The sequence below is a fragment of the Crotalus tigris genome, unplaced genomic scaffold, assembly GCF_016545835.1.
Source record: "Crotalus tigris isolate CLP2741 ecotype Arizona unplaced genomic scaffold, ASM1654583v1 scf7180000018540.1288718, whole genome shotgun sequence".
In the NCBI taxonomy this organism is placed as follows: Eukaryota; Metazoa; Chordata; class Lepidosauria; order Squamata; family Viperidae; genus Crotalus; species Crotalus tigris.
Window position 1 is genome coordinate 1,208,935 of NW_024097064.1, and position 21,883 is coordinate 1,230,817.

A 21,883-nucleotide genomic window follows, 5' to 3' on the forward strand; every position below is an offset into this window, starting at 1 on the left:
CAGGCCAGTGCTGTTCTGTTTCCGTGAGTTTCTTGGATGTATATGCACAGGGTTGCAATACTCCATCATCATTTTTTTGTAATAGAACAGCCCCCACTGCCACATCACTTGCATCTGCCTGTATTACGAAGGGCTTATCCATGTCTGCGTGCCTTAATACTGGTTCGGCAGAAAAAAGTCTCTTTAGTCTCTCAAACGCTGCTTGGCACTCCATTGTCAATGTTAGTGGCTGGCTAGGTTTTACTGAGGATGCTCCCTTCGTTTTTAGTAAGTTAGTGAGGGGCAAGGCTATCTGGGCAAATGAGGGGATGAATTGACGGTAAAAGTTTGCAAAGTCCAGGAAACTTTGTAGTTGCTTTCTTGTGCGGGGTGGTGCCCAATCTAATACTGCTCTGACCTTCTCTGGGTCCATTTCAATGCCCTGGGGGGATATGCAATAACCTAGGTAGTCTATCCTTTCCTGGTGGAATTCGCATTTTGAGAGTTTGGCATATAGGTGAGCGGCTCGCAGTTTCTTTAAAACCGCTCTGACAAGGTTGACATGTTCCTCTTTTGTTTCAGTGAAGATAAGAATGTCATCCAAGTAAACAAGGACCCCCTTAAACAGGTGCTCCGTTAGAACGTCATTGATTAATTGCATAAAGACTGCACGGCCCCCTTGTAATCCAAATGGCAAGACTTTGAATTGATAGCACCCCAAGTCCTGTCTAATGTAAAGATCCACCCCACTTTGCATCTTAAGAAGACAGAACTCTTGGAATAATTATTCCAACAGGCATCCTTTATTAGGAGAAAATGGTTGCAGGCGTTCTAGACAGGACTTGGGGTCCAAACTCTCCCATTCAAGGTTTTAAGGGGTTTCCCAGTAGCCCCACCCAATCACCCCCTACTTCCAGCGACAGTCTCAGGCATTACACTCCCACCCCTTTTCCTTACTGCCGGCTGGATGAAGACTTCAGAGAAAACTACATGAAAGGTAATAGCCCCCTTTGTTATGATTAGGCCTTTTGGTGCGATCCACATTCAGTTCCTTTGAAGTGTACTGAAGGAAGTGAGAGCCATAAAGCCCCTTTGTTCACCCCCTTCCCTTCATTGTATGATAGAATCCGGGGAAGGCAGAAGTGGGGTTTTCTTTAGTTGATAACTAGAGATGAAATATAATTGGATTGTGACATCTTCTCGCCCAGCTCCAGCTGGCATAGTTTTTTTAGACCTTAGCTCCTTTCTTTTCCTTTCTGTGGCAGAAAACAGGGCCATTTCCAGAACAGAGAAGAAAGAGTGGGCCGATGCAAGGTAGCAAGAAAGTGCAGACCAGAGATTGCTATAGGAAGGAAGGAAGGAAGGAAGGAAGGAAGGAAGGAAGGAAGGAAGGAAGGAAGGAAGGAAGGAAGGAAGGAAGGAAGGAAGACTTAAAGACACCTGGGAAGGTGAAGGAGCTACCATAAGCTTGGAAGGGAAATGAAAGGGAAGAGGCGGCGGACAGCCAGGTCATTGAACTGGTGGGAAGAGGTCACCGAATGGGGAGTATAATGCAAACACAAGAAATAAAAAATAATCCAACCAGTGTCTCAAACTTCAAAAGAGCTGATTTTAACAAACTCAGAGAGAACTTAGGAAAGATTCCATGGATGAAAACTCAAGAAGTGTGGGAAACTCTGAAAAATGCAATCATAAAAGCCAAGTCCAGCACAATACCACTGAAAAATAAAAATAAGAAATTCAAGAAGAAACCAGCATGGCTGCACAAAGATCTCTCTGACAAACTGAAAGACAAAAAGGACAAATACAAAAAATGGAAAGAGGGGCACATAATTAAGGTTGATTATTAGCGGACAACCAGAACATGCAAAGATGAAGTCAGGAAAGCAAAGGCTCAGAATGAACAAAGACCTGCAACAGAAGTCAAGGATAATTTAAAAAAAAAGTTTCTTTCAATATATTAATAACAAAAAAAGTCAAGGAAACTATAGGTTCACTAAAAGGAAGTAACAAGCAGTAGGGAGAAAGCAGAGCTGCTTAATTCATTCTTTGCATCAGTCTTCACACAAACAGAAATTATAGTACAATATACCAAAAAAACTGCAAAAGACAAACTAGAAACAAAAATTAAAATAAAATAAGCAAGAAAATGGGAAGATTTATCCGACCTTGACGAATATATATCACCGGGACCCGACAGATTACATTCCAGAGTTCTGAAGGAACTGGCAGATGTTATCCCGGAACCATTGCACCATATCTTTAAAAAATCACCAGGAAAGTATCTGAGGATTGGGAAAGGGCTGATGTGGTTCCCATCTTCAAGAAAGGGGGGAAAAAAACAGACCCAGGAAACTACAAATCAATCAGCCTAACCTAAATACCTGTGAAGATACTGGAAAAGATAATAAAAAAAACAGATCTGTGAACATCTAGAAACAAACAAAGTTATAACTGGCAGCCAGCACAGGTTTGTTAAAAACAAATCATGCCAAACCAATCTTATTTCATTCTTTGATAAAGTGACTAAATTAGTAGACCAGTGAAATGCCCTGAACATACTATACTTAGATTTCAGTAAGACATCTGACAAAGTAGACCACAACCTACTGCTTGGTAAGCTATAAAAAGATGGAATAGACTTACTTATTAAAATCCAAGATTCATCTAGATTAAAAGGAATAAAAATAAGTAAGATTGATTACAGGCTGAGACCTTTTGCTGATGATTTGGTTGTGACGTTATCCCAATCCAACAGATTCGGTCAAAGATTTGGTTGAAATTTTAGCACAGTATGGACAGGTCTCTGGTTTTAAGGTGAATAAGAATAAAACTAAAATATTATTGAAAAATATGTCTATGAAGGGAAAAGATTTTATAGCTGAAGCAACAGGTTATGAAGTAGCTAATAAGGTTAAGTATTTAGGAGTATATATTACAACATCTAATGGAAAATTGTATAAGAACAATTATGAACGCTTATGGGTTAAAGTTCAAAAAGATTTAAATGATTGGCAAAAACTGCAACTATCGTTACTGGGGAGAATTTCAGTAGTAAAGATGAATGTTCTACCAAAGTTTCTTTTTTTGTTTCAGATGATACCTATTTTAAAGAAGGATGCTAATTTGGATGAGTGGCAGAAGGGTATCAACAAATTTATTTGGAGTGGGAAGAAATCAAGAGTAAAGTTTAAGATTTTACAAGATGCTCGAGAAAGAGGTAGACTTAAAGCACCTAATTTGAAATTATATTATGATGCGGCCACTTTAACTTTAATAAGTGACTGGCTTAATTTAACAAATAAAAATATTCTTGTTCTTGAAGGGTGGGATTTATTATATGGTTGGCATGCATACTTAATTTTTGATAAGAAAGTAGATTGGGTCTTTAAGTCACACATTTTAAGAAATGGGTTCAAGTTTAAGTAGTTCAAATAAGTAGAAATAATTTTATTGTATATAATATTGATGTTTTAATTTGGAGAGAGGAATTGCTCGGGCATTTCCCCTGGACCGCATCCAGAGCAAGAAGATAGGAAGAAGGGGAGAAGCAAGTAGGAAGGTTAAGGAGAAGAAGGAGAGGGGGAGAGTGAGGAAGAAGAGGGAAAGAGGAAAGTAGGTTAGAGGGTGGATGTGGTTTGGGGGGAAATGGGTGAGCAATACCGAAAGTTGTGTGTATCAATTTGCTTTATTTTTTATCTGAAGTATTTTTATGAATGTAATGCATTGTAAAATTGAAAATAAATTTTTTTTACAAAAAAAAAAAAGATGGAATAGACAACATCACCTCCAGATGGATTTGTAGCTGGCTGACAAACCATACTCAATGAGTAGTCCTCGATGGTACCACATCCACATGGAGAGAAGTAAGCAGTGAGGTACCACAAGGCTCCGTCTCAGGCCAAGTACTCTTTAATACCTTCATAAATTTAGATGAGGGAATAGAAAGGGAACTCATCAAATTTGCAGATGACACTAAACTGGCAGGAATAGTTAACACCCCAGAAGAAAGCTCAGGATCCAAAAAGACATTGACAAACTTGAACAATGGGCCCTATCCAACAAAATGAATTTTAATATGGAGAAAAGCAAAGTTTTACATCTAGGCAGGAAAAATCAAAGGTATAACTAAAGATTGGCTCAAAAAAGTAACTGGGAGAGGGACCTTGGAATTCTAGTGGACGATCACTTAACCATGAACCAGCAGTGTGCAGCAGCAGCCCAAAAAGCTAATACAATCCTGGATTGTATAAACAGAGGCATAGAATCAAGATCATGTGAAGTATTAGTACTGCTTTATAAAACCCTAGTAAGACAACACCTGGAATACTACAGTTTTGATTACCATACTACAAAAAAGATGTTGAGACTTTGGAAAAAATTCAAAGAAGAACAACTAAAATGATCAAAGACCAGGAGACTAAAACATATGGATAAAAGTTGCAGGACTTGGGTTTGGCTAATCTAAAGAAAAGAACAAATGGGGTGACATGGTAGCAGTATTCCAGTATTTGAGAGGCTCCTACCAAGAAGAGGGGATCAGATTATTATTCAAAGTGTCAGAGGGCAGAACAAGAAACAATGGTTGGAAACCAATCAAAGAGAGAAGCAACCTGGAATTAAGGAGGAACTTATGTGGTGAGGACAAATAACTACTGGAACAGATTACCCTCAGAAATTGTGGGTGCTCCATCATTGGAGGTTTTTAAAAAGAGATTGACAGTAACTTGCCTGAAATGGTATAGGTTCTCCTGCTTGAGTAGGGAGCTGGACTAGAAGACCTCCAAGGTCCCTTCCAGCTCTATTCTATTCAAGAGCGGCCTGGGTACAGGGTGCCTGAGGTAAATGGGTGCGGGGCACATGGGACAGCTCCACCCCCAAAAAAATAAGCCCTAGTGCATTTTGGGTATCCCCAAAAATATAAGCTAATGTCTGATTTTCAGGGAAACACTGGATAGTGGTTCAGTTCTGCTCTCAACCAAATCACCAAATTCCAGAAACTTTAACAATCTGCTATTGTGAGATGAATCAAGCCAAGTCCACATCATTGTAGAACACCTTTCTCTAGTCTAAGCCAATCCAAATCTGTACTGTAATGCCAAGGTGGCTACTGTGTTCGCAGTAAGATCATGGATAACATTCAAGAGCACTGAACAACATAATCTTCGTGGTCTCTGCAATTCTGTGATGTGTAGTATAGTGCTATATGCAGATGTGAAGCACTCTCTTTTCAGTGGGACTATATTCCTAGTCTCATTGTACTATTTCATTTATAAAGACCTGTGAAATCTCTCCTGGTCTGAAAAAAAAAAAAAGTAAAATGCTTACCCCAAGGAGGATTTCCAAGGTCTCTAAAGTGAGTTGTAATACATACTAGATCAGTTTCTATTTTCAATTCCATATCTCCATTTAGATTTGCTTCTATTACCTACATGGAAACAAATCAGTTTTGAGAACCATTAATAACATTTTCCAGTTCATTCTGACTAGATGCTTATGTATACAACTATGCAACATAAAAACTGCACTGAAACCTGAACTGATCACTTAGTGTTTGTGGAGTTACCTTCAGCATATACTGTAGTTTTGAAGGCAGAATTTCAAAGAATGAGTCTTGGTACTCTGAACAACCATAAAAGAGTTGCTAATTAAATAGATTCACGTCTTAACCTAGATTATTGTCATCCTGGTAAGAGCTGTTTAATTTTAAAATAAATGAAGTCTTTTTCACCAGGGATACACTCACCCCCTACTAACTAAAAGACTGTAAGAGTCCGAGCAGTCTGGTAAATATGCAAAAGAAAAAGGTATATATGGAATATTTGTAAGAATTGTAAAGCTGTACACTCTTAAGAGTATGTTTATTTTTTATTCTATTTTATTCTGTAGCCCATTTCCAGGCAAGTCTACAAATATCAATATGCCTATTGGTATCTTTCTACATGCCTCCCAAGTTTTTTGATCATTTGATGTTAACTTAGATTCTTTTAATTAACATTTTTATTATTTTAATTTTCTGTAATTAAGAATCATTTACCAAAAAATGGAGAGGGGAACTGGGTGAAAAAAAGCTACAGTCACTAGCTTCATTTTATTTATACAATATAACTTCATAGCATTTTTTAAAAAAATAAACTAGTTTTTTTAAGAGGATGCCCAGTTGCCTGGAAAAATAGAAAAAGAACTGAGAATAAAGGTGGGACTTCTGGTTTCGTCGCGCGGCGAGGCGGGCAGAGGAAACCAAGGCTCTGGTTCCCATGCTCAATTTCAGCCTACTGTGGGTCCAAAAAGGACCAAAAGTCACCCCGTAGAGGTGACTGACCAAGAGGGACCCTTGTAGATTGTGAGAAGGTGTTAGCCGACCCGCTTGATCCAAGGAGCCCTCCGGAGCAGCAGAAAAAAGACTGGCTCCATCCACGTAGCCAGTCAGAAGCTGCTGACTGCCGGGAGGAGAATCAATTTATTATAAGCAACATTTTGGACTGGGGTGAGACTATTTTCCTTTTTTTCTCTACAATTTGAAAACCTGTCTTCGGGGGAAAAAAAACATCCGAAGCAATTTCCCGGAACTGAGGGGAGGGATCTATCCTCCCTTCTAAAAAACGGCAGTTTAAGTGTTTGGAGGAAACAGAGAAGTCTACAACGTCATTGTAAATATAACAAACAGAAACAGAAAAAAGAAAAGTTTGCGGGTTTTTACCTCTTTTTTATATATTATTTTATATTACTTTTGGAGATTATTGGACTAAACTTGGTTTAAACTAACCGGAAAATTACAAAGTGACATCTGAGGACATCTAGTGGCAAGGGCAAAGAACTACATTGAAATATTTACTGAACTTATCTATATTTTGTCTAGAAAAGTAAAAGTTGGCTAGATGCCCGGACATAACTTGAAGTTTAAACTCTTTGATGTTTGATGTTCCTGACCTTCATAGTCCTGTGGATTACAACTGAAAACTGGGCTGTTTTCTTTTTTCCTTTTGTTCTGCAGGATGGATTATAACTAAAAGATATAAGCTACCTTGAAACCATCTGGTATTTTTTTTGGATTATAAGTACTGTTGGAACTGCATCTTTATAAGTTCTTTAATAGACAGAGTGAGTGTGGATTATAAATTTTTAACGTCAGATTGGAGAACTATTTGTGGACAGTAGAAACTGAAATAGTGAAAAACGTCTTGAAGAAGGCCTAATAGACCACTAATTCAATAATAGGTCTTCATGGATTATAAATTTTGACTGAGGGGCAACTTTGGATACAGAATAATTGTCTTTTGAAGTGAGTCCCCTCCATTTGGATTGTAAATATTGTTTTAATTATTAGGGCTACTTAAGGATAGACTGAGCGAAGGAACTTTCTATAAGGAAGATACTTTGGATTAATTTTTGGTACAGGAGTAAAGTTGAACCTTGGGACATTTTTTTCTTTTTCTTTTCCCTCTTCATTTTCCATCTCTCCTATTGGTTGGGGAGAGTCCAGTGGATTATAAATTATAAACATTGGTTTGTAGAACTACCTATCAACAGTGGAAATTGAAATTGTGGAGAAGCATTTTGGAGAAAGTTAATGACTATCAATTTAATCTGCTCTAACAGTTTTTGGAAATGGACTCTATCTTCAGAAGTAAACTATAATTTTTTTTCTCTTTTTTTCGCTTGTTTGTTTTTGCTCACCTTTTTTTCTGAGGACTTATAGATCTTGAGACTAGACTATAGATAAGGGTTATAAGAACTGTTTAAGATAATTTTAAAAGATATACTCTGTTGAATATAATGTTAATGGCTTGGATGAAGGCAGATGTGGGGAAAAGCCTTAGAGCAGGGATATCAAACTGCTGGCCCATGGGCGGATGCGTTATCTGGAAGCCACACCCACCCCATTGCTGGCAAAGGCAAAACTGTTGCAATACATTGCCCGACGTCATGTGAAGTCTTGAGTTTGACATGTCGGCCTTAGAGTTTGAAAATGGAGTTTGGGGGGGTAGAAACAAAATGAGCGTTCCGAATCTAAGTAAAACTGGTAAGAAAGCACCTTCAGCTCCATCCTCTGCCTCAGCAAGCCTGGTGTACCAGAGATCAGTTGAAACAATGCTCCAACAAGAAAAAGCTAGTAGTTTCCAGAAGATACAAGTGACTCTACAAGCAATTCAAGAAGCAATTTCCTCACATAAGGAAGATACAAGGAAAAACCACGAGGAGACAAAAGACAATCTTAATAAAATGAACCAAAAAATTAATAAATTATCTCAGAACTTAAGTTAGGCAAAGCCCCTGGCCCCGATGCTATAACCCCCATTTTGTTAAAATCCAATCCCGAGTGGTGGATTCCTCTTTTGGCAACACTTTTCACCCATATTAATTCCTCTGGTAGTCTAGACTTGGAGTCTAGCAATTATTATTCCAGTTTTTAAATGAGGAAACAGGAACAACCCTGCCGATTATCGCCCTATAAGCCTGCTTTCCATTATTGGGAAATTGTATGCTAAATATCTTCAACGTAGACTCCTCATTGGGGTTGAGGAGTCTAACATTATTGGTGCAGAGCAGATTGGGTTTAAAGAGGGCTGTGCCACATTGGACCACTGTTTTGTTTTAGCACACCTGGTTGACAAATACGCTATTACACCAGGTGGCAAACTCTTTACTGCTTTTATCGATTTAAAGGCAGCGTTTGACTCAGTCCCTAGGGAACTGTTGTGGTCAAAATTGCACAAAAGTTCTATTGACAGATGTCTTTTGTTCCTAATTAGATCTTTGTATAATTAGACCTCTAACCAGGTTAGGTGCGGCTTGCAGCGAGAACTTTCAAATTCTATCCCGATTGAGAGCGGAGTTAGGCAGGGTTGTGTCCTGGCCCCTCTTCTGTTTAATTTATTCTTATCCGACCTGGCCTCTTACATTGCACGCATTGAGTCCCATGCCCCAAAATTATTAAATACAAAGATTCCGCTTCTTCTTTATGCTGACAACGCAGTCCTTCTATCACAATCAAGGCTCGGTCTAAAAAGATTACTTTCTGCATTTGGGTCCTACTGTGCTGAGAACCATTTGTCTATTAATTATGACAAATCCAAAGTATTGGTGTTCTCTAGAGCACAGAAATCAAACAATCATATCTATATTCTAACCATCCCCAAGTATAGAAGAGTCTTTTCCCTAGCCCGTTTCAATGTCTTGCCCTTAGCACTACTCGACGGGCGATTCAAGAGGCTCCTGTTTAGTGAGCGACTATGCCCCTGTGATAGGGCTGAAGGTGAAACTGTGGAGTTGAAACTGTCTTATCATACTGCCCTATGTATAACACAGCCAGAATTAAATTATTGTTTCTCCTTAGAATTGATCCTTTTGGTTCTAATGTTAGTAATTTGGCCTTATATTGTCTAGGGGATGGCTCCTCCTATATTATTTCTCAGGTTTCTAAATTTCTTTTAAGAGCTGTAATTATTAGAGGAGAATGTTGTAATTCACTTTAGCCAAGGCTTCTGGTGTTAATTGTTTGTGATTATATTCTTCTTGTGTTTTCTTTTGTTGCACTTGCATTTTGGTCTGTGACTGCAAAATAAAAAAAAACTGTTTAAGATAATTTTGAAAGATATACTCTGTTGAATATAATGTTAATGGCTTGGATGAAGGCGGATGGGGGGGGAAAGCCTTAGAACAGGGATATCAAACTGCCGACCCATGAGCTGAATGCATTATCCGGAAGCCACGCCCACCCCATTGCTGACAATGGCAAAACTGTTGTAATACATTGCCCAACATCACGTGATGTCATGAGTTTGACATGTGTGCCTTAAGAGTTTGAAAATGGAGTTTGGGGGGTAGAAACAAAATGAGTGTTCCGAATCTAAGTAAAACTGGTAAGAAAGCGCCTTCAGCTCCATCCTCTGCCTCAGCAAGCCCGGTGTACCAGAGATCAATTGAAACAATGCTCCAACAAGAAAAAGCTAGTAGTTTCCAGAAGATACAAGCGACTCTACAAGCAATTCAAGAAGCAATTTCCTCACATAAGAAAGATACAAAGAAAAACCATGAGGAGACAAAAGACAATCTTGATAAAATGAACCAAAAAATTAATAACATAGACTCTCAACTAGAAAACTTCAAAGAGATGGTTACAAAAAATGAACAAAGAATCCAAAAAGTAGAAGATAAGTCACTAGATACTGACCAAAAGTTGGCAGAACTGATAGATGAGAATCAAAAGCTGATGCAATTAATAGAAAAATGGAAGACTCAATTGCAATTATGGAAATGGAAAGGGCATCTTACTTCCTAAGACAGTGATGGCAAACCTTTTAGAGACCGAGTGCCCAAATTGCAACCCAAAACCCATTTATTTATCGGGTGCCAGGTGGGCATGGCCCACTGGGTGGGCATGGCTGTGGTGGTCATGGCAGATTGGATGGGTGTGGCCAAGGTGGGCATGATCACCTCAATATTGCTCTTGGGGAGGGACACCTGTGGGGGCCAGGTAGGTTTGGGGGAGATCCAGGGGGTCTCTGGCAGGTGGGGCGGTCTCGGGCAGGAGACTCGTCCTGTGGGGTAAGGCAAGGCAAGTTGAGGCAGGGTGGGGGTGCCATTGTCACAGGGCAAGGTGAGGCACGGGCCAGGGCGGCTGCTGCCTGACACCATCAGCCCTTACACACAGAGGCCAGTGAGCGCATGGGTGCTGGGATGCATCCAGCCATGTGGGACCTCGGTGAGTTAGTGGGCAGCTGGTTGAAGACGGACGGTTGCCATTTCTGGGGCACGGCGAGCGTGCCCAGAGAGAGGGCTCTGAATGTCGCCTCTGGCACGCGTGCCAGAGGTTCGCCACCACTGTCCTAAGATTTCAAAATATAATAATGGACAAAGAAGAGGATCTTGCGGATTTGATAACGGAGCTATTTGCTGAAGCATTGGAAATCAGGAAACAAGAAATGGAAGGAGAGTTAGATCAAATATTCTGAGTCAATTCAAGCTATGCGAGAAGAAATAAAGTCCCCAGAGAGGTACATGTTAGATTTGTCAAAAGATCCACAAGGGATGAGATTTTGAGAAAAGTGAGAGATGATCTGTTACAAAATAAAGAAAAAGAGACTGTAGTTCTGAAACAGATCCCACAGAGAATAAGAGACATACGAAGAGAATATCAATTCCTGACTAGAAAATTAACCAAAAAAGGAGTGAATTTCAGATGGCTGATTCTAGAAGGGATTTTAATTAGTTGGGATGGGAAAAGATACAGATTGGACACACCACATAAAGCAATGGAATTTTATGACAATTACAGAGCTTTCATGGAAGGGAAAAGATTGGAATCCTGTCCAGAGAGAGAAACAAAGAGACAGGAAGAAACAACAATTATACCCTGGAATATACGGGTAGCTGTTCTCTGAATTTAAAACCAATCTGCCCCCTAGTTGCCAGCCCTATTTTTTTACAGAAATAAGCATTAACAGGACAAAGCATACAAAAATCCCATTTTTCTACATCGCCCATCACTTTATTCTTTTTCAGGAAAAGCAATTAAATAGTAGAAAACAGTAAGCTATATAAATTAAGGACATTACATCTACAAAAAAAAAGAAACATTCGATTTACTTCTTATATCTATAGCAGCAGTCATGAATATATGGAAAAACTTTTTGATTCAGCAAATCATATTGGTCAAAGGAAAAAGATCAAAGTGAAAATTAAGAAAATAGATGGTGGGATCTACTAGAGAGAATATTTTAAAAAGAAACATTTGTTTGAATATGGTTAAAAAACAGAAAAGATTCTGAATACATATGTCATTCTAAGAGAAATGAATTCCTTAAATAATACTGTATGCTTTCCCCACCCCTTTTATTTTATTTCTTGATATAAGTAATATAATACTGCTGAAATGGCCTAGATGAAGGAAATGTTTTAGATAATTAAATGTATCTGAATTTAAGGAAATTATAATATATAAAAAAGAAAAAAATGTTTTGAATAAGACTTAAAGGATGAGATGACTAGGCACATTAAATGGAATATTTAAAGATTAAATATATTTTATCAAAATAATAAGAACTATATTATTTCAAGGTTTGCAAAGAAGACATTTTGGGGAAAGGGGGAAATCAACTAAATGTACTATGTGGATTATAGATTATAGAAACCAATTGTTAATGATTTTTCTTTACAAATGTAAACCCAGCAAACACAGTTTACCAACTATTAAGTGATTTAAATCAGTAAAATATATGGGAAAAAAATACCAACTGAGTTCAGGAAGCATTAGGGAAGCAGTGGTGGGCAACACTCACTTTCTAGCAGCAAAGGAATGGAGCTACTATTGTGCTCATCTATAAACAGAAATTCAATATTGTACCGTATTTTCCGGCGTATAAGACGACTTTCTAAACCCCGAAAATCTTCTCAAAAGTCCGGGGTCGTCTTATACGCCCAGTCGTCTTATACACCGGAATATACGGTACTGATTATATAAACACCATTTTAAAATAGTATGTCCAAAATTCTGCTATAATTAAGTAGAAATGCAACTCAATTATATTTAGGTCTCTTTCCAAATATGCCTTCACAATTAAACATACTGTAACTTACAACAGAATTGCTGAGATTTTTCATTCTCTCCACAACACTTTTCATGGTTTTCAGCATAGGTAAATAAATACTGACCTGCAAAATAAGATCAGTAGCACTAGATGACCTAGGAATATCTTAGTAGTAACATACTTTCCAGGATGATACATTATCCCATGGAGAATGAAGCTAATTTAGAATCAAGTGACATTCCTCAGTTTAGCACAGGATTGAATTGTATATGGTTTTGGGTGAATTCACCCAAATGTAGCTCAGTAAAAAAATATATATAGCTAAACTGTGAACCAGGTTACCCTGATAAATATATCTCTTTCCTTCCTACATCATTCTTCAAATGAGGATTCTAGATGTAAGGAAGGACAGTCAGCAAAGTTTAAAAGCCTTCTCTTGTGGCTTTAAAGAAAAGTGTCTGTTTATCTTTGCTTTATAAAACAGAAATTTTGGATGAAGTTGCTCTGGGTCAAAGTATTTTTTTTAAAGCAAGTTTTACTGGTTTTTTAATTTTTACATCAAAGTGCTTAAGAAACAACGTGGTGATGGGGTAATCAATCATCCAAAAACAGAATCATACATATATAACTCAGGTTAATTCTTTAAAAGTTCCCTCTCTATTTCCCTCGAATAATATAACATATTCAAATTAATACGTTTCTAAATAAAATTCAATCAATCAAAACAATCATCAATAACATTTCATCTATAAAAATCCAAATCCTGTTTTTGAGCTTTACTAATTTACAATTACCATTTTCCAATTTAGCCTTAAATAAACATATTATTAACACTTCGGGTGTCCCTCATTTCCCTTTTTTCCTAACATAATAGTTATATCTAAAATGCACATATTATTCCAACAGTAACATTCTTGTATTTTCCACATATATTCTATTTCTTAATCTAATAAGTTATTTATTAATACCATTTCTTCTCTTGTCATAAATCCCTCTTATTCTCCTTCCATTACAAAATAGTTATCCTATCAAAAAAAATATTATTTAAAAACTACATTTCTGGACTTCCGGTGGTGACGGCCGTGGCGATGGCGGCTTTCTTCAGACGTCCGCCCTGGGATGTGTCAAAGCCAGCTGAGACAGCGAGCAACAGCTGTCTCGCGGCTTGGAACCTCTCTCTCCGGGCAAAGGGGAGGAGGTGAGCTTTCCTCAGATAGTGGTAGAGCTCCCTGAGGCCCCAAAGTTTTCTTTTTTGGTGGTCAGAGGGTGAGAGCTCCCACGGAGTCTGGGGTGTTCTCCACATTCCAGGATGCCTTTGCCCTGATTTTTCCAGGGAAAAGCTAGACACTGCTTCCACATCTGCGCTTAAAATGAACTTGTGAGTAAAATTTAAAGCAGACACAGCTGACCAGGAGAGACTAAAATGGGGATTATTTCGGACTTTAACTCTGGAAAAGAACTTATCTTCTTCTTCCTTTAATTAAGAGTGGTGAAAAATGGCGCTGAGATGTTGATTCTTTGAGTGAAAGGACCAGAACTTCTACTTGGAACAATGTAACAGATTTTGTATTTGTATAAATTGCAAGAATCTTCTTTTTTTCTTTTAAGGGGGCTTTTGTATTTTTTCCCCTTCTCCTTTTTTCTTTTTTTGGGGGGGGGGTATTTGTTGATTTTATAAGATTTTTAGCAGACTTTTTACAAGTGGTCTTAAAAATAAAATGGCTTCAAAGCGTCTTGGAGCTTCTGTTGCTTCTAAAGCAGTGGTTCTCAACCTTTCTAATGTCACGACCCCATAATACAGTTCCCCATGTTGTGGTGACCCCCAACCACTTATACATCACCGGGTGCCAGGGGTGTGGCCAAATAAAAGGAGGAAAAAATGGTGGACAGTCTTGTTTGGCGACCCCCGTGAAATGGTCATTCAACCCCAAATGGGGTCCCGACCCACAGGTTGAGAACCACTGTTCTAAAGCCTCGATCTTCCTGGTAATGCAGACAGCTCAGCAAGCTAAGTCTAAGTTTCCACCACCTTCTCCATTGTCTCCAGCATGTATACTTAAAGATTTATAGGATGCTTTGGAAAAAAAGGCACGACAGATTAAAGAAGAGATGGAGGTTTTTATTGAAAATAAATTCATGAAATTGACAGAGGACATAGCGTTTGCGTTTCAAAAGTTTGTTGGTCACATAGATCTTCTGGATGAGCATATGAAGGAAAATATTCAAGAGGATTTGAGACAAGTGGTGGTAAAAGATATAGCTCTTATTTTGGGGGCTGAGCCTGAAGAAATATTGAGAGAGACAGAAAAAGTTTTTAGGGTTAATTCTAGGGTTGCGAGACAAAGGAATTTGCCATGAGATGTGGTTATCTATTTTTCTAGGAGATCACTTCATAATGAAATTTTATAGGCTTTTTATAAGCAGAGATTTCAAATTGCAGCTCAAGATGTTATAATTTTAAAAGAAATACCTTCAAAAATTCTTAGAAAAAGAAAGGATTTTGCTTTTTTGGTTGATGAGCTCCAAAAACGCCAGGTTCGATTTAGATGGGATATACCAATTGGAATAGTCCTGAATTATGCGGGGATATATTATAGACTTAATACAATGTCAAAGGCGAAAGATTTTTATATTTCAGTTTTGAAGGTGGGTTCTCCATTATCTTTACGACCTGAGATAATAAAAGAAAAGTTGGAAGAGCAGTCAGTTGAAAGTGCTATGTATTGGATATGGGAGACAAACAGGCTGAACCTTTGCAGCAGTCTCTTGAACAGAAGATTTTTTAAAGAAACCGAGAATGATTCGTGCAGCCTATAGATGTAAATTAAAAGAACTGCAGAAGATGGATGTTGGAATAAAGAAAAGGAAATGATGAACTTTTGTAGTAGTTTTTTGAGATAGAAGATGTTTTAAAGGAAAAGTGAATGATTTGTATTTAGTATGTTTTAAAGGAACAGTGAATGATTTGTGTAGTATGTAGATGTAAAGTAAAAGAATAATAGAAGGTGTTGATTTAGTGGAAAAGTTTAAATATTTGGGAGTATATATATTATAAATTTTTAATTTAAAGTGAAAAATAATTATGAGATATTATGGGTAAATGTGTAAAAGAATTCAAAATTTTAATGATCTCTGTTGGTGAGAATTTTAGAAGATGAATGGTTTGGTGAAACTTTTTAAGTAGGAGGGTATTAATATATTTTCTTAGGGGTAAAAAGCAAAGAGCCAATTTTATCGAACGTAAGTTTGTTGGTTAGGTTATATTGGAGGGAAAATTTTGTGTTTATTATGGACGAATGGTTGTTTAAAAGAAATATTGAGAGAGAGTGAGGTGAAGATGGATAAATTATATGTAGAGTAAATATGAGTTATGATATGGGTTTAAAATGCATTATGCAGATTATGTATTATTTATAGTTTTTAATTTGGAAATGCTTATATTGTTTTTTTTCCCTTTTTTGTATTTGAGTTAAAGTATATTATCGATTTTATTATTTGTATAGTTGGATAAGTTTATTTAGAATTTGTTTGTTTATTTGTAACCCTGTAACCAGTTTTGGGAAGTGAGGGGGGGAGGGAGGGAGGGGGTTATTTGTTGGGGGGGATGTTGTTTAAAACTTGTATAAAACTTTTCAATAAAAAATACATTTCTATTCTATTTTAGATATATATATTCTATTAATCAATCTATATCTTTAAAAAATCTTTTTAACCTATTAGGTAAGGTTTAGATCCCATCCAAATAGTTATCCTAAGACAAACATATTATTACAAGAAATATCTTCTTACTAAATTTGCATACTGAGTTCATTATTAAATCAGTCTAGATCTCTAAAGCCTTTTTTACCGATTAAGTGAAATTTTAAGCCGCATTTTTAAATCTAACCCTGGCTTTCTTTCTGTGCCAGACCAGTTTCCATAACAGAGCTTCCGTATCATCAAATCTCAGTATTTGAGTAGAGGTATTTATCGACCTTTCAGTTTGGTCAAAGTTCTCTTCCCCTTCTTCCAGTACCATCTGAGTGGTGTAATCAATTTTATTCCATGTTGTGGTTACTAGTTGATTATCACAGTTTTCAGTAACTCGTGTCTGAAAGTCAGTTCCTGTTGCTTTTAAGTCTGCAGGTATCTCAATTAAAGTCATTCTTTTGTCATCAGGATTCTCCATGAATTGTACGTAGGGCTGTTTAATATCCTCTTCTGCATTAATTGATTCCTTTTCTCTTGTTTTTTGACTTATGGTGTAATCAATTGGGATCTGAAAATCAGTTTGAGGTTTTGTTGTATACAAGCCTCTTTGGAGCTAATCAGTTCCTCATCTATTGTTCCTTGGCCTATAGATTGATCCATTAAGGTTTGAGATTCAATTTGTGGTTCTGAAATATCATCTTTAATATTTCTCCAAGATTTCATGTACTCCGTAGCTTCCAGAATTTTTTCCAATATAAGCTCTTAATCAAGCTGTGGGTAAAATTCTTCCATTTCAGTGGTGAAATAGTCTTTTAATCTTTTAGTGGAGGCTATATTTACTAAAAGTCAACAAATATTCACCTCCACAATTTCTAGTAAACAAGTTCACCACCCAGCTGTTTCAAGTCCTTTATCTTTTCCCTTTTATTATCATTTGAAGGTCAAATCCATCTTCAAACATCAAAAGGAAATACAGTTGCAGTAACAATTTTTGCCACACGATGTCCTCAGTAGACTATAAGGTCATTTTTCCAAATTAATAAAATTTTATCTCATTAGGAAAATAGAAAAGAAAAAAACCCAAATATCTCCAGCATAATAAGTAAAATAGTAATAATGTTCTATAATAGGAATATTTTCAGGACCGCAAGGTATCCAAAAAATTAAATAGTCATTAAAAGTTAGCTATTTTATTCCTTTGTTTCCAGAGCTCTTTTTCCCAAGTAAACAGACGCCGCTCTCTTAAATCAGGGAAGTAGTTCAGAGGCTTTTTATAGGAAAATAGTTACGGAAAGAGAGGGAAGGAAAGGTCTCACCTGGATCCTCCACGGTGTTTCTTTATGCTTAGCTGTTCTTCTGACTTTTGGCTGGTACGGCTAAGTGATCGGTCATGTTACTGGCCGATCTTTTCTCCGTCGGCCCTAAGGAGCTGGCTCAGACCGCGGAAGGAGCTGCCGCTCTTCTGCAGTCAGACGAGGGGCCTCCTCAATGGTAGTCGCCCCTCCAGGGTGACTTTTCGACCCTATTGAGGGCCTACTGGTGAAGGGAAACCAGCTGTTGAAGAGACAACTCACTCCGCGCGACCGCCTGTGCCGCAACCCGGAACCGGAAGTCAAAGTAAGTAAGTATTTACATGTAAGTATTTACATGGCCTGAGTGTGGGCCAACTCTCAGAGAAAAATTCTACTTAGCTATCTGCATCAATGAACTTGATTCTGGCTTAAGACTTGAACCAGAATCAAGACTTGTCTCAATACTCCAAGAAACTACCTAGAACATGTGAAAAAAAAGAATCAGGCTGACCACCTTGGCAATAAAGTCCATTCGAAAATGTTCCAGTTCTGACTTAATAAGTATTAACTGTATTAAGATTAATAACTTAGTGAGATGAGGTTAATGAATATCAACTGAGTAATACAAGGGTTTCTATAGCCCATGTTTGAGAATTGGCTTGTGGTAGGGAATCTTGAACTTAAGAAATGTAGTTTCTATGCTATGTGAGATATTTTTGTTTTGTCCTTTGATCATGATTTGACTATGATTAATTTTGTTTATGATTTCAAGCTACTCTTCAGTGTCACCTGTAATGTTTTCTGGAATTAAACCTTGGTTTGTATTACAGTTTTATATTTGGAAGTACCTCTATAATCTGATGCATGGAACCAATGCATAAAAATCAATATGAAAATGACACAAAGTATTGGAAAGAGTCCAGATAAAAATGTTCACTGGTATCAAATCATAAGAAATTTGCTGCAGTAAAGCTTAAATTTGAGAAGAAACCAAATAAAACAGTATTTTTAAAAGCTACTTCAATTATCTGAAAATCAAGTTACTTACATCAAAGTTGGGCACACTGGGTTCTCTGAAGTCATTCCACAACTTTCTGGGGATAACCCTTACAGGAATGTCATGAGTCACAAAGCGGCTACTGGTTGACAAGGAAGACTAGAAGAAAGAAACTTCACATGACCAAAAGAATAATTTTTGGCTATTTAAAGAATTATCATATTTCACTGCAATTATCCATATCTATTTTACATCAGTAAGCAACTCCTTCATAACTGCAAGTAACACCATGACTTCAAGCCTGTCAAAATTGGTCCATAAAGTTATCTCTTCTCTTCAATCATATGTGGATAGTTACAATGAAACATGGTCACCCTTAATCAATCATTTCCTTCTGAAAGTTTGCTTGGGCCAGATGTCTTTCAGCCAAATTTTCAAGAAATCAACTTTCAAAGTCCTGGAAATCAAATATGGAATGATTGCCACCTGGAATCAGAATCAGAATAACAGAGTTGGAAGGAACTTTGTAGATCATCTAGTCCAGTGCTTTTCAACCAGTGGTACGGGTACCACCTGTGGTACATTGGCACCTGGCAGGTGGTACATGACCATCCTAGAAAAGTGGTAGCAGGGGAGGGGAATGAGCTGAACCGGTGGCAGCATCCCACAAGCCTGAGTGAGAGATAGCTGGGGCTGCAGGGCTATCAGCGCTCAGCAGAAGCACTAGGATCAGCGCCAGGCTCCATATGAATCAATTGCCAAGAATCTGAATGTAAATCACAAGACCCTGTAGATGCTGCAACATTCCAGCTGATCAGCGCTTCTTCTGGGCTCAGAAGCACCAGGATCAGCGCCGAGCTCCAGCTGGAGCCTGGCGCTGATCCCAGTGCTTCCGCTGAGCCCTGGTAGCCTTGCAGCTCCAGCCATCTCTCGCTCAGGCTTGTGGGATGCTGCCACCAGTTCAGCTCATTCCCCTCCTCTGCTACCACTTTTCTAGGATGGTCGCGTACCACCTGCCAGGTGCCAATGTACCACAGATGGTACCCGTACCACTGGTTGAAAGAAAGTGAACTTGGGGACTTCAAAAGAGCTAAAATCCCACAATAACAAGAATAACTATATCAACAATATGAAGACTCCCCTGTGTAAAAGTTATGCTGTAAAAGAAGTTACTGTGCCATGAGCATTTACACAACTGTACATCTTATTAATGGCCAAACACTTGAATACATTGCAATTCTCGTTTGATAAGACCGACATTAGACTAAGAATATTTCTCTACTCACCAGCTCCATGGCTACTGTAAGACAAGGACATTGCTTATTAGTCAATTTGATTTTCACTGTCTTGGCATTTTGGGCAGTTTTAAAAGCCCTGGAAAGGTTTTCAGGTGCCAGTTCTAAATAAATTTCATTATTTTCTGCAGAGACACCCTCCATCTGGAATTCATCAAAGAAGTTCATCTAGAACAATTTTAGAAAGCAGAGATGCTGATAAGGCTAGTGCTATTAATATTGGGCTTCATTTAAAAGCATTTTGTATGGTATTGGTTTTTCTTTTGCTCTCATAGGTTGAGTATATATAAGTAAAGTAGCTGCTATAGTCATGAATGTAATCCTGAGACTTTACTTAGTATGAACTATAAAACAAGTTCAGTATAGTCAAAAGCATTAACTTACAAACATCTACAAACCAGATAGTAACAACCCACAGCATATAATAGCTAATTAAACAAAAAGTACACATGAAAAAATCATCAACATTTTCATTTAAAATCTTCCAACTCATAATAAAGTCTCACAACAAAATATTATATATCCTGACTGTAATTATTTCTATAGTTTAGTAGAAGCTTTTTTTCAAATAAAGTCTTCAGTTTGAATAAAAAGGAAGTATAATGTATATATTTTATTCAACCCTAAATATATAAAATGTTCAACTTTACTTTGCTGGAAGATGCACAGATTAAATAAATCTCTAGATCAGAAATGTATATAATGCAAGCAACTGACCATCAGCTCTCCTTTGAATTTTCTGCAGATATGCTGCTAACCTGCAGTGACAAAAAATGCTACCATCTAGAGACAATTAAGAATGGGAGAAGAAAGCTCTTTAAATTCAACCTATATTATGTTATCATTGCTTGCATGATTTACTGCTATGGACTCAGAATTTGTTATTATCACATAGCAGTTGTTCTGTCTCTCCAAATAAAGTAATATGGAGTTGGAAAGGGCCTTAGAGGTTTTTTAGCCAAACCTCCTGCTACAGGAGAAGGCCCTATACCATTCCAGACAAGTGTCAGTCCAGTCTCTTCTTAAAAGTCTCCCGCGATGTAGCACTTATAACCGTGGTGGCGAACCTATGGCACGCAGAGCCTTCTCTGTGGGCATGTGCGTCATTGCCCCAGTCCTAGGCCTCTGCCACTGTGTGCAAAAGAAAAGGTTCAATCAATTTTAACTTCTTGCGGGGGAAAAAAAAGATCTCGCAAAGTTGGAATTGCTTGATTGAACTTTATTTTCAGTCCCATATAGCGGTGGAGGAAGTAACGTGTCGGAGCTGGAAAAAACGTGCCATGCGGGGTTGGGGGGAGCAGCGGGAGCAGGGCGTTCCATGCAAGGGGTGGGGCGGGGCTTGTTGCTTTCCTCCACGTCAGATACCTGCCAAAGCCGTGCAGGGTAAGGTTGCCGTTCCTGCCCAGATTCCCTCACCTCCCCCAAGCATTCGTTTACTAACCTGCCTTTCAACTGCATTCCGTTTCTCCATTCGCTTCTCAGCCTTCACTATGTGTTTGTGGAATAAAAAAAAATAGCGAAGGCTGATAAGTGAATGGAGAAACAGGATGCAGCTGAAAGGCAGGTTAGTAAAAAAATGCTTGGGGGAGTCGAGGGCATCTGGGCGGGAGCGGGGGCAGCAACCTTACCCTACATAGTGGCGGAAGAGTTAACGGTGGGTGCAGGGGGGCCAGGAGCAGAGCAAAGCAGGCTGAGTGGAGGCCAGGCAGATTGTGGGCGCCACTCCTTGACTCCTCCGCGCTGGTGCCTCTGCTTTGATCAAAACAACCCAGTCATTGCTGCCGCCACCGCCTCGCCTGGCTCTGCAGCTACCATGCCGCTGCCCCACTCCGGCCCCGGGCACCTCTGCCCTGCACGGCTGTCCCACTCACGCCTGCGATTAGCCTTCGTGCTGTCGCTGCCACCCTGCAATCCCATGCGGCTCCATTCCGGCCCCAGGCAGCACCTCTGCCCTGCATGACTGCTCCACTCACACTCACTCTGAGCCCGCAATCAGTCTCCACACCACCAACGCTGCAGAAGTCACACAACGGGGCATGAATCCAGGCAGCTCAGGTGAGAAGGTGGTCTTCGTAGGGCTAGACAATAGTGCCGAGTCCT

The 21,883-nt window shown here is 38.5% G+C and overlaps 1 protein-coding gene across 4 annotated transcripts in view; it reads right to left on the bottom strand.

Moving 5' to 3' along the window:
* The window catches only part of HUS1 (HUS1 checkpoint clamp component), a 52,156-nt gene that overhangs the window by 15,996 nt on the left and 14,277 nt on the right, over window positions 1–21,883 (bottom strand). For 2 of the 4 annotated variants that reach the window (XM_039353941.1, XM_039353939.1), the window contains exons 3-6: window positions 19,775–19,951; window positions 18,540–18,647; window positions 12,559–12,633; window positions 5,308–5,407 (exon numbers count right to left, since the gene is read on the bottom strand). In XM_039353941.1, the coding sequence (XP_039209875.1) occupies window positions 5,308–5,407; window positions 12,559–12,633; window positions 18,540–18,647; window positions 19,775–19,951 (460 nt within the window). The remainder of the gene's footprint in view (window positions 1–5,307; window positions 5,408–12,558; window positions 12,634–18,539; window positions 18,648–19,774; window positions 19,952–21,883) is intronic. The other 2 variants (XM_039353942.1, XM_039353940.1) reach the window with 2 other exon arrangements.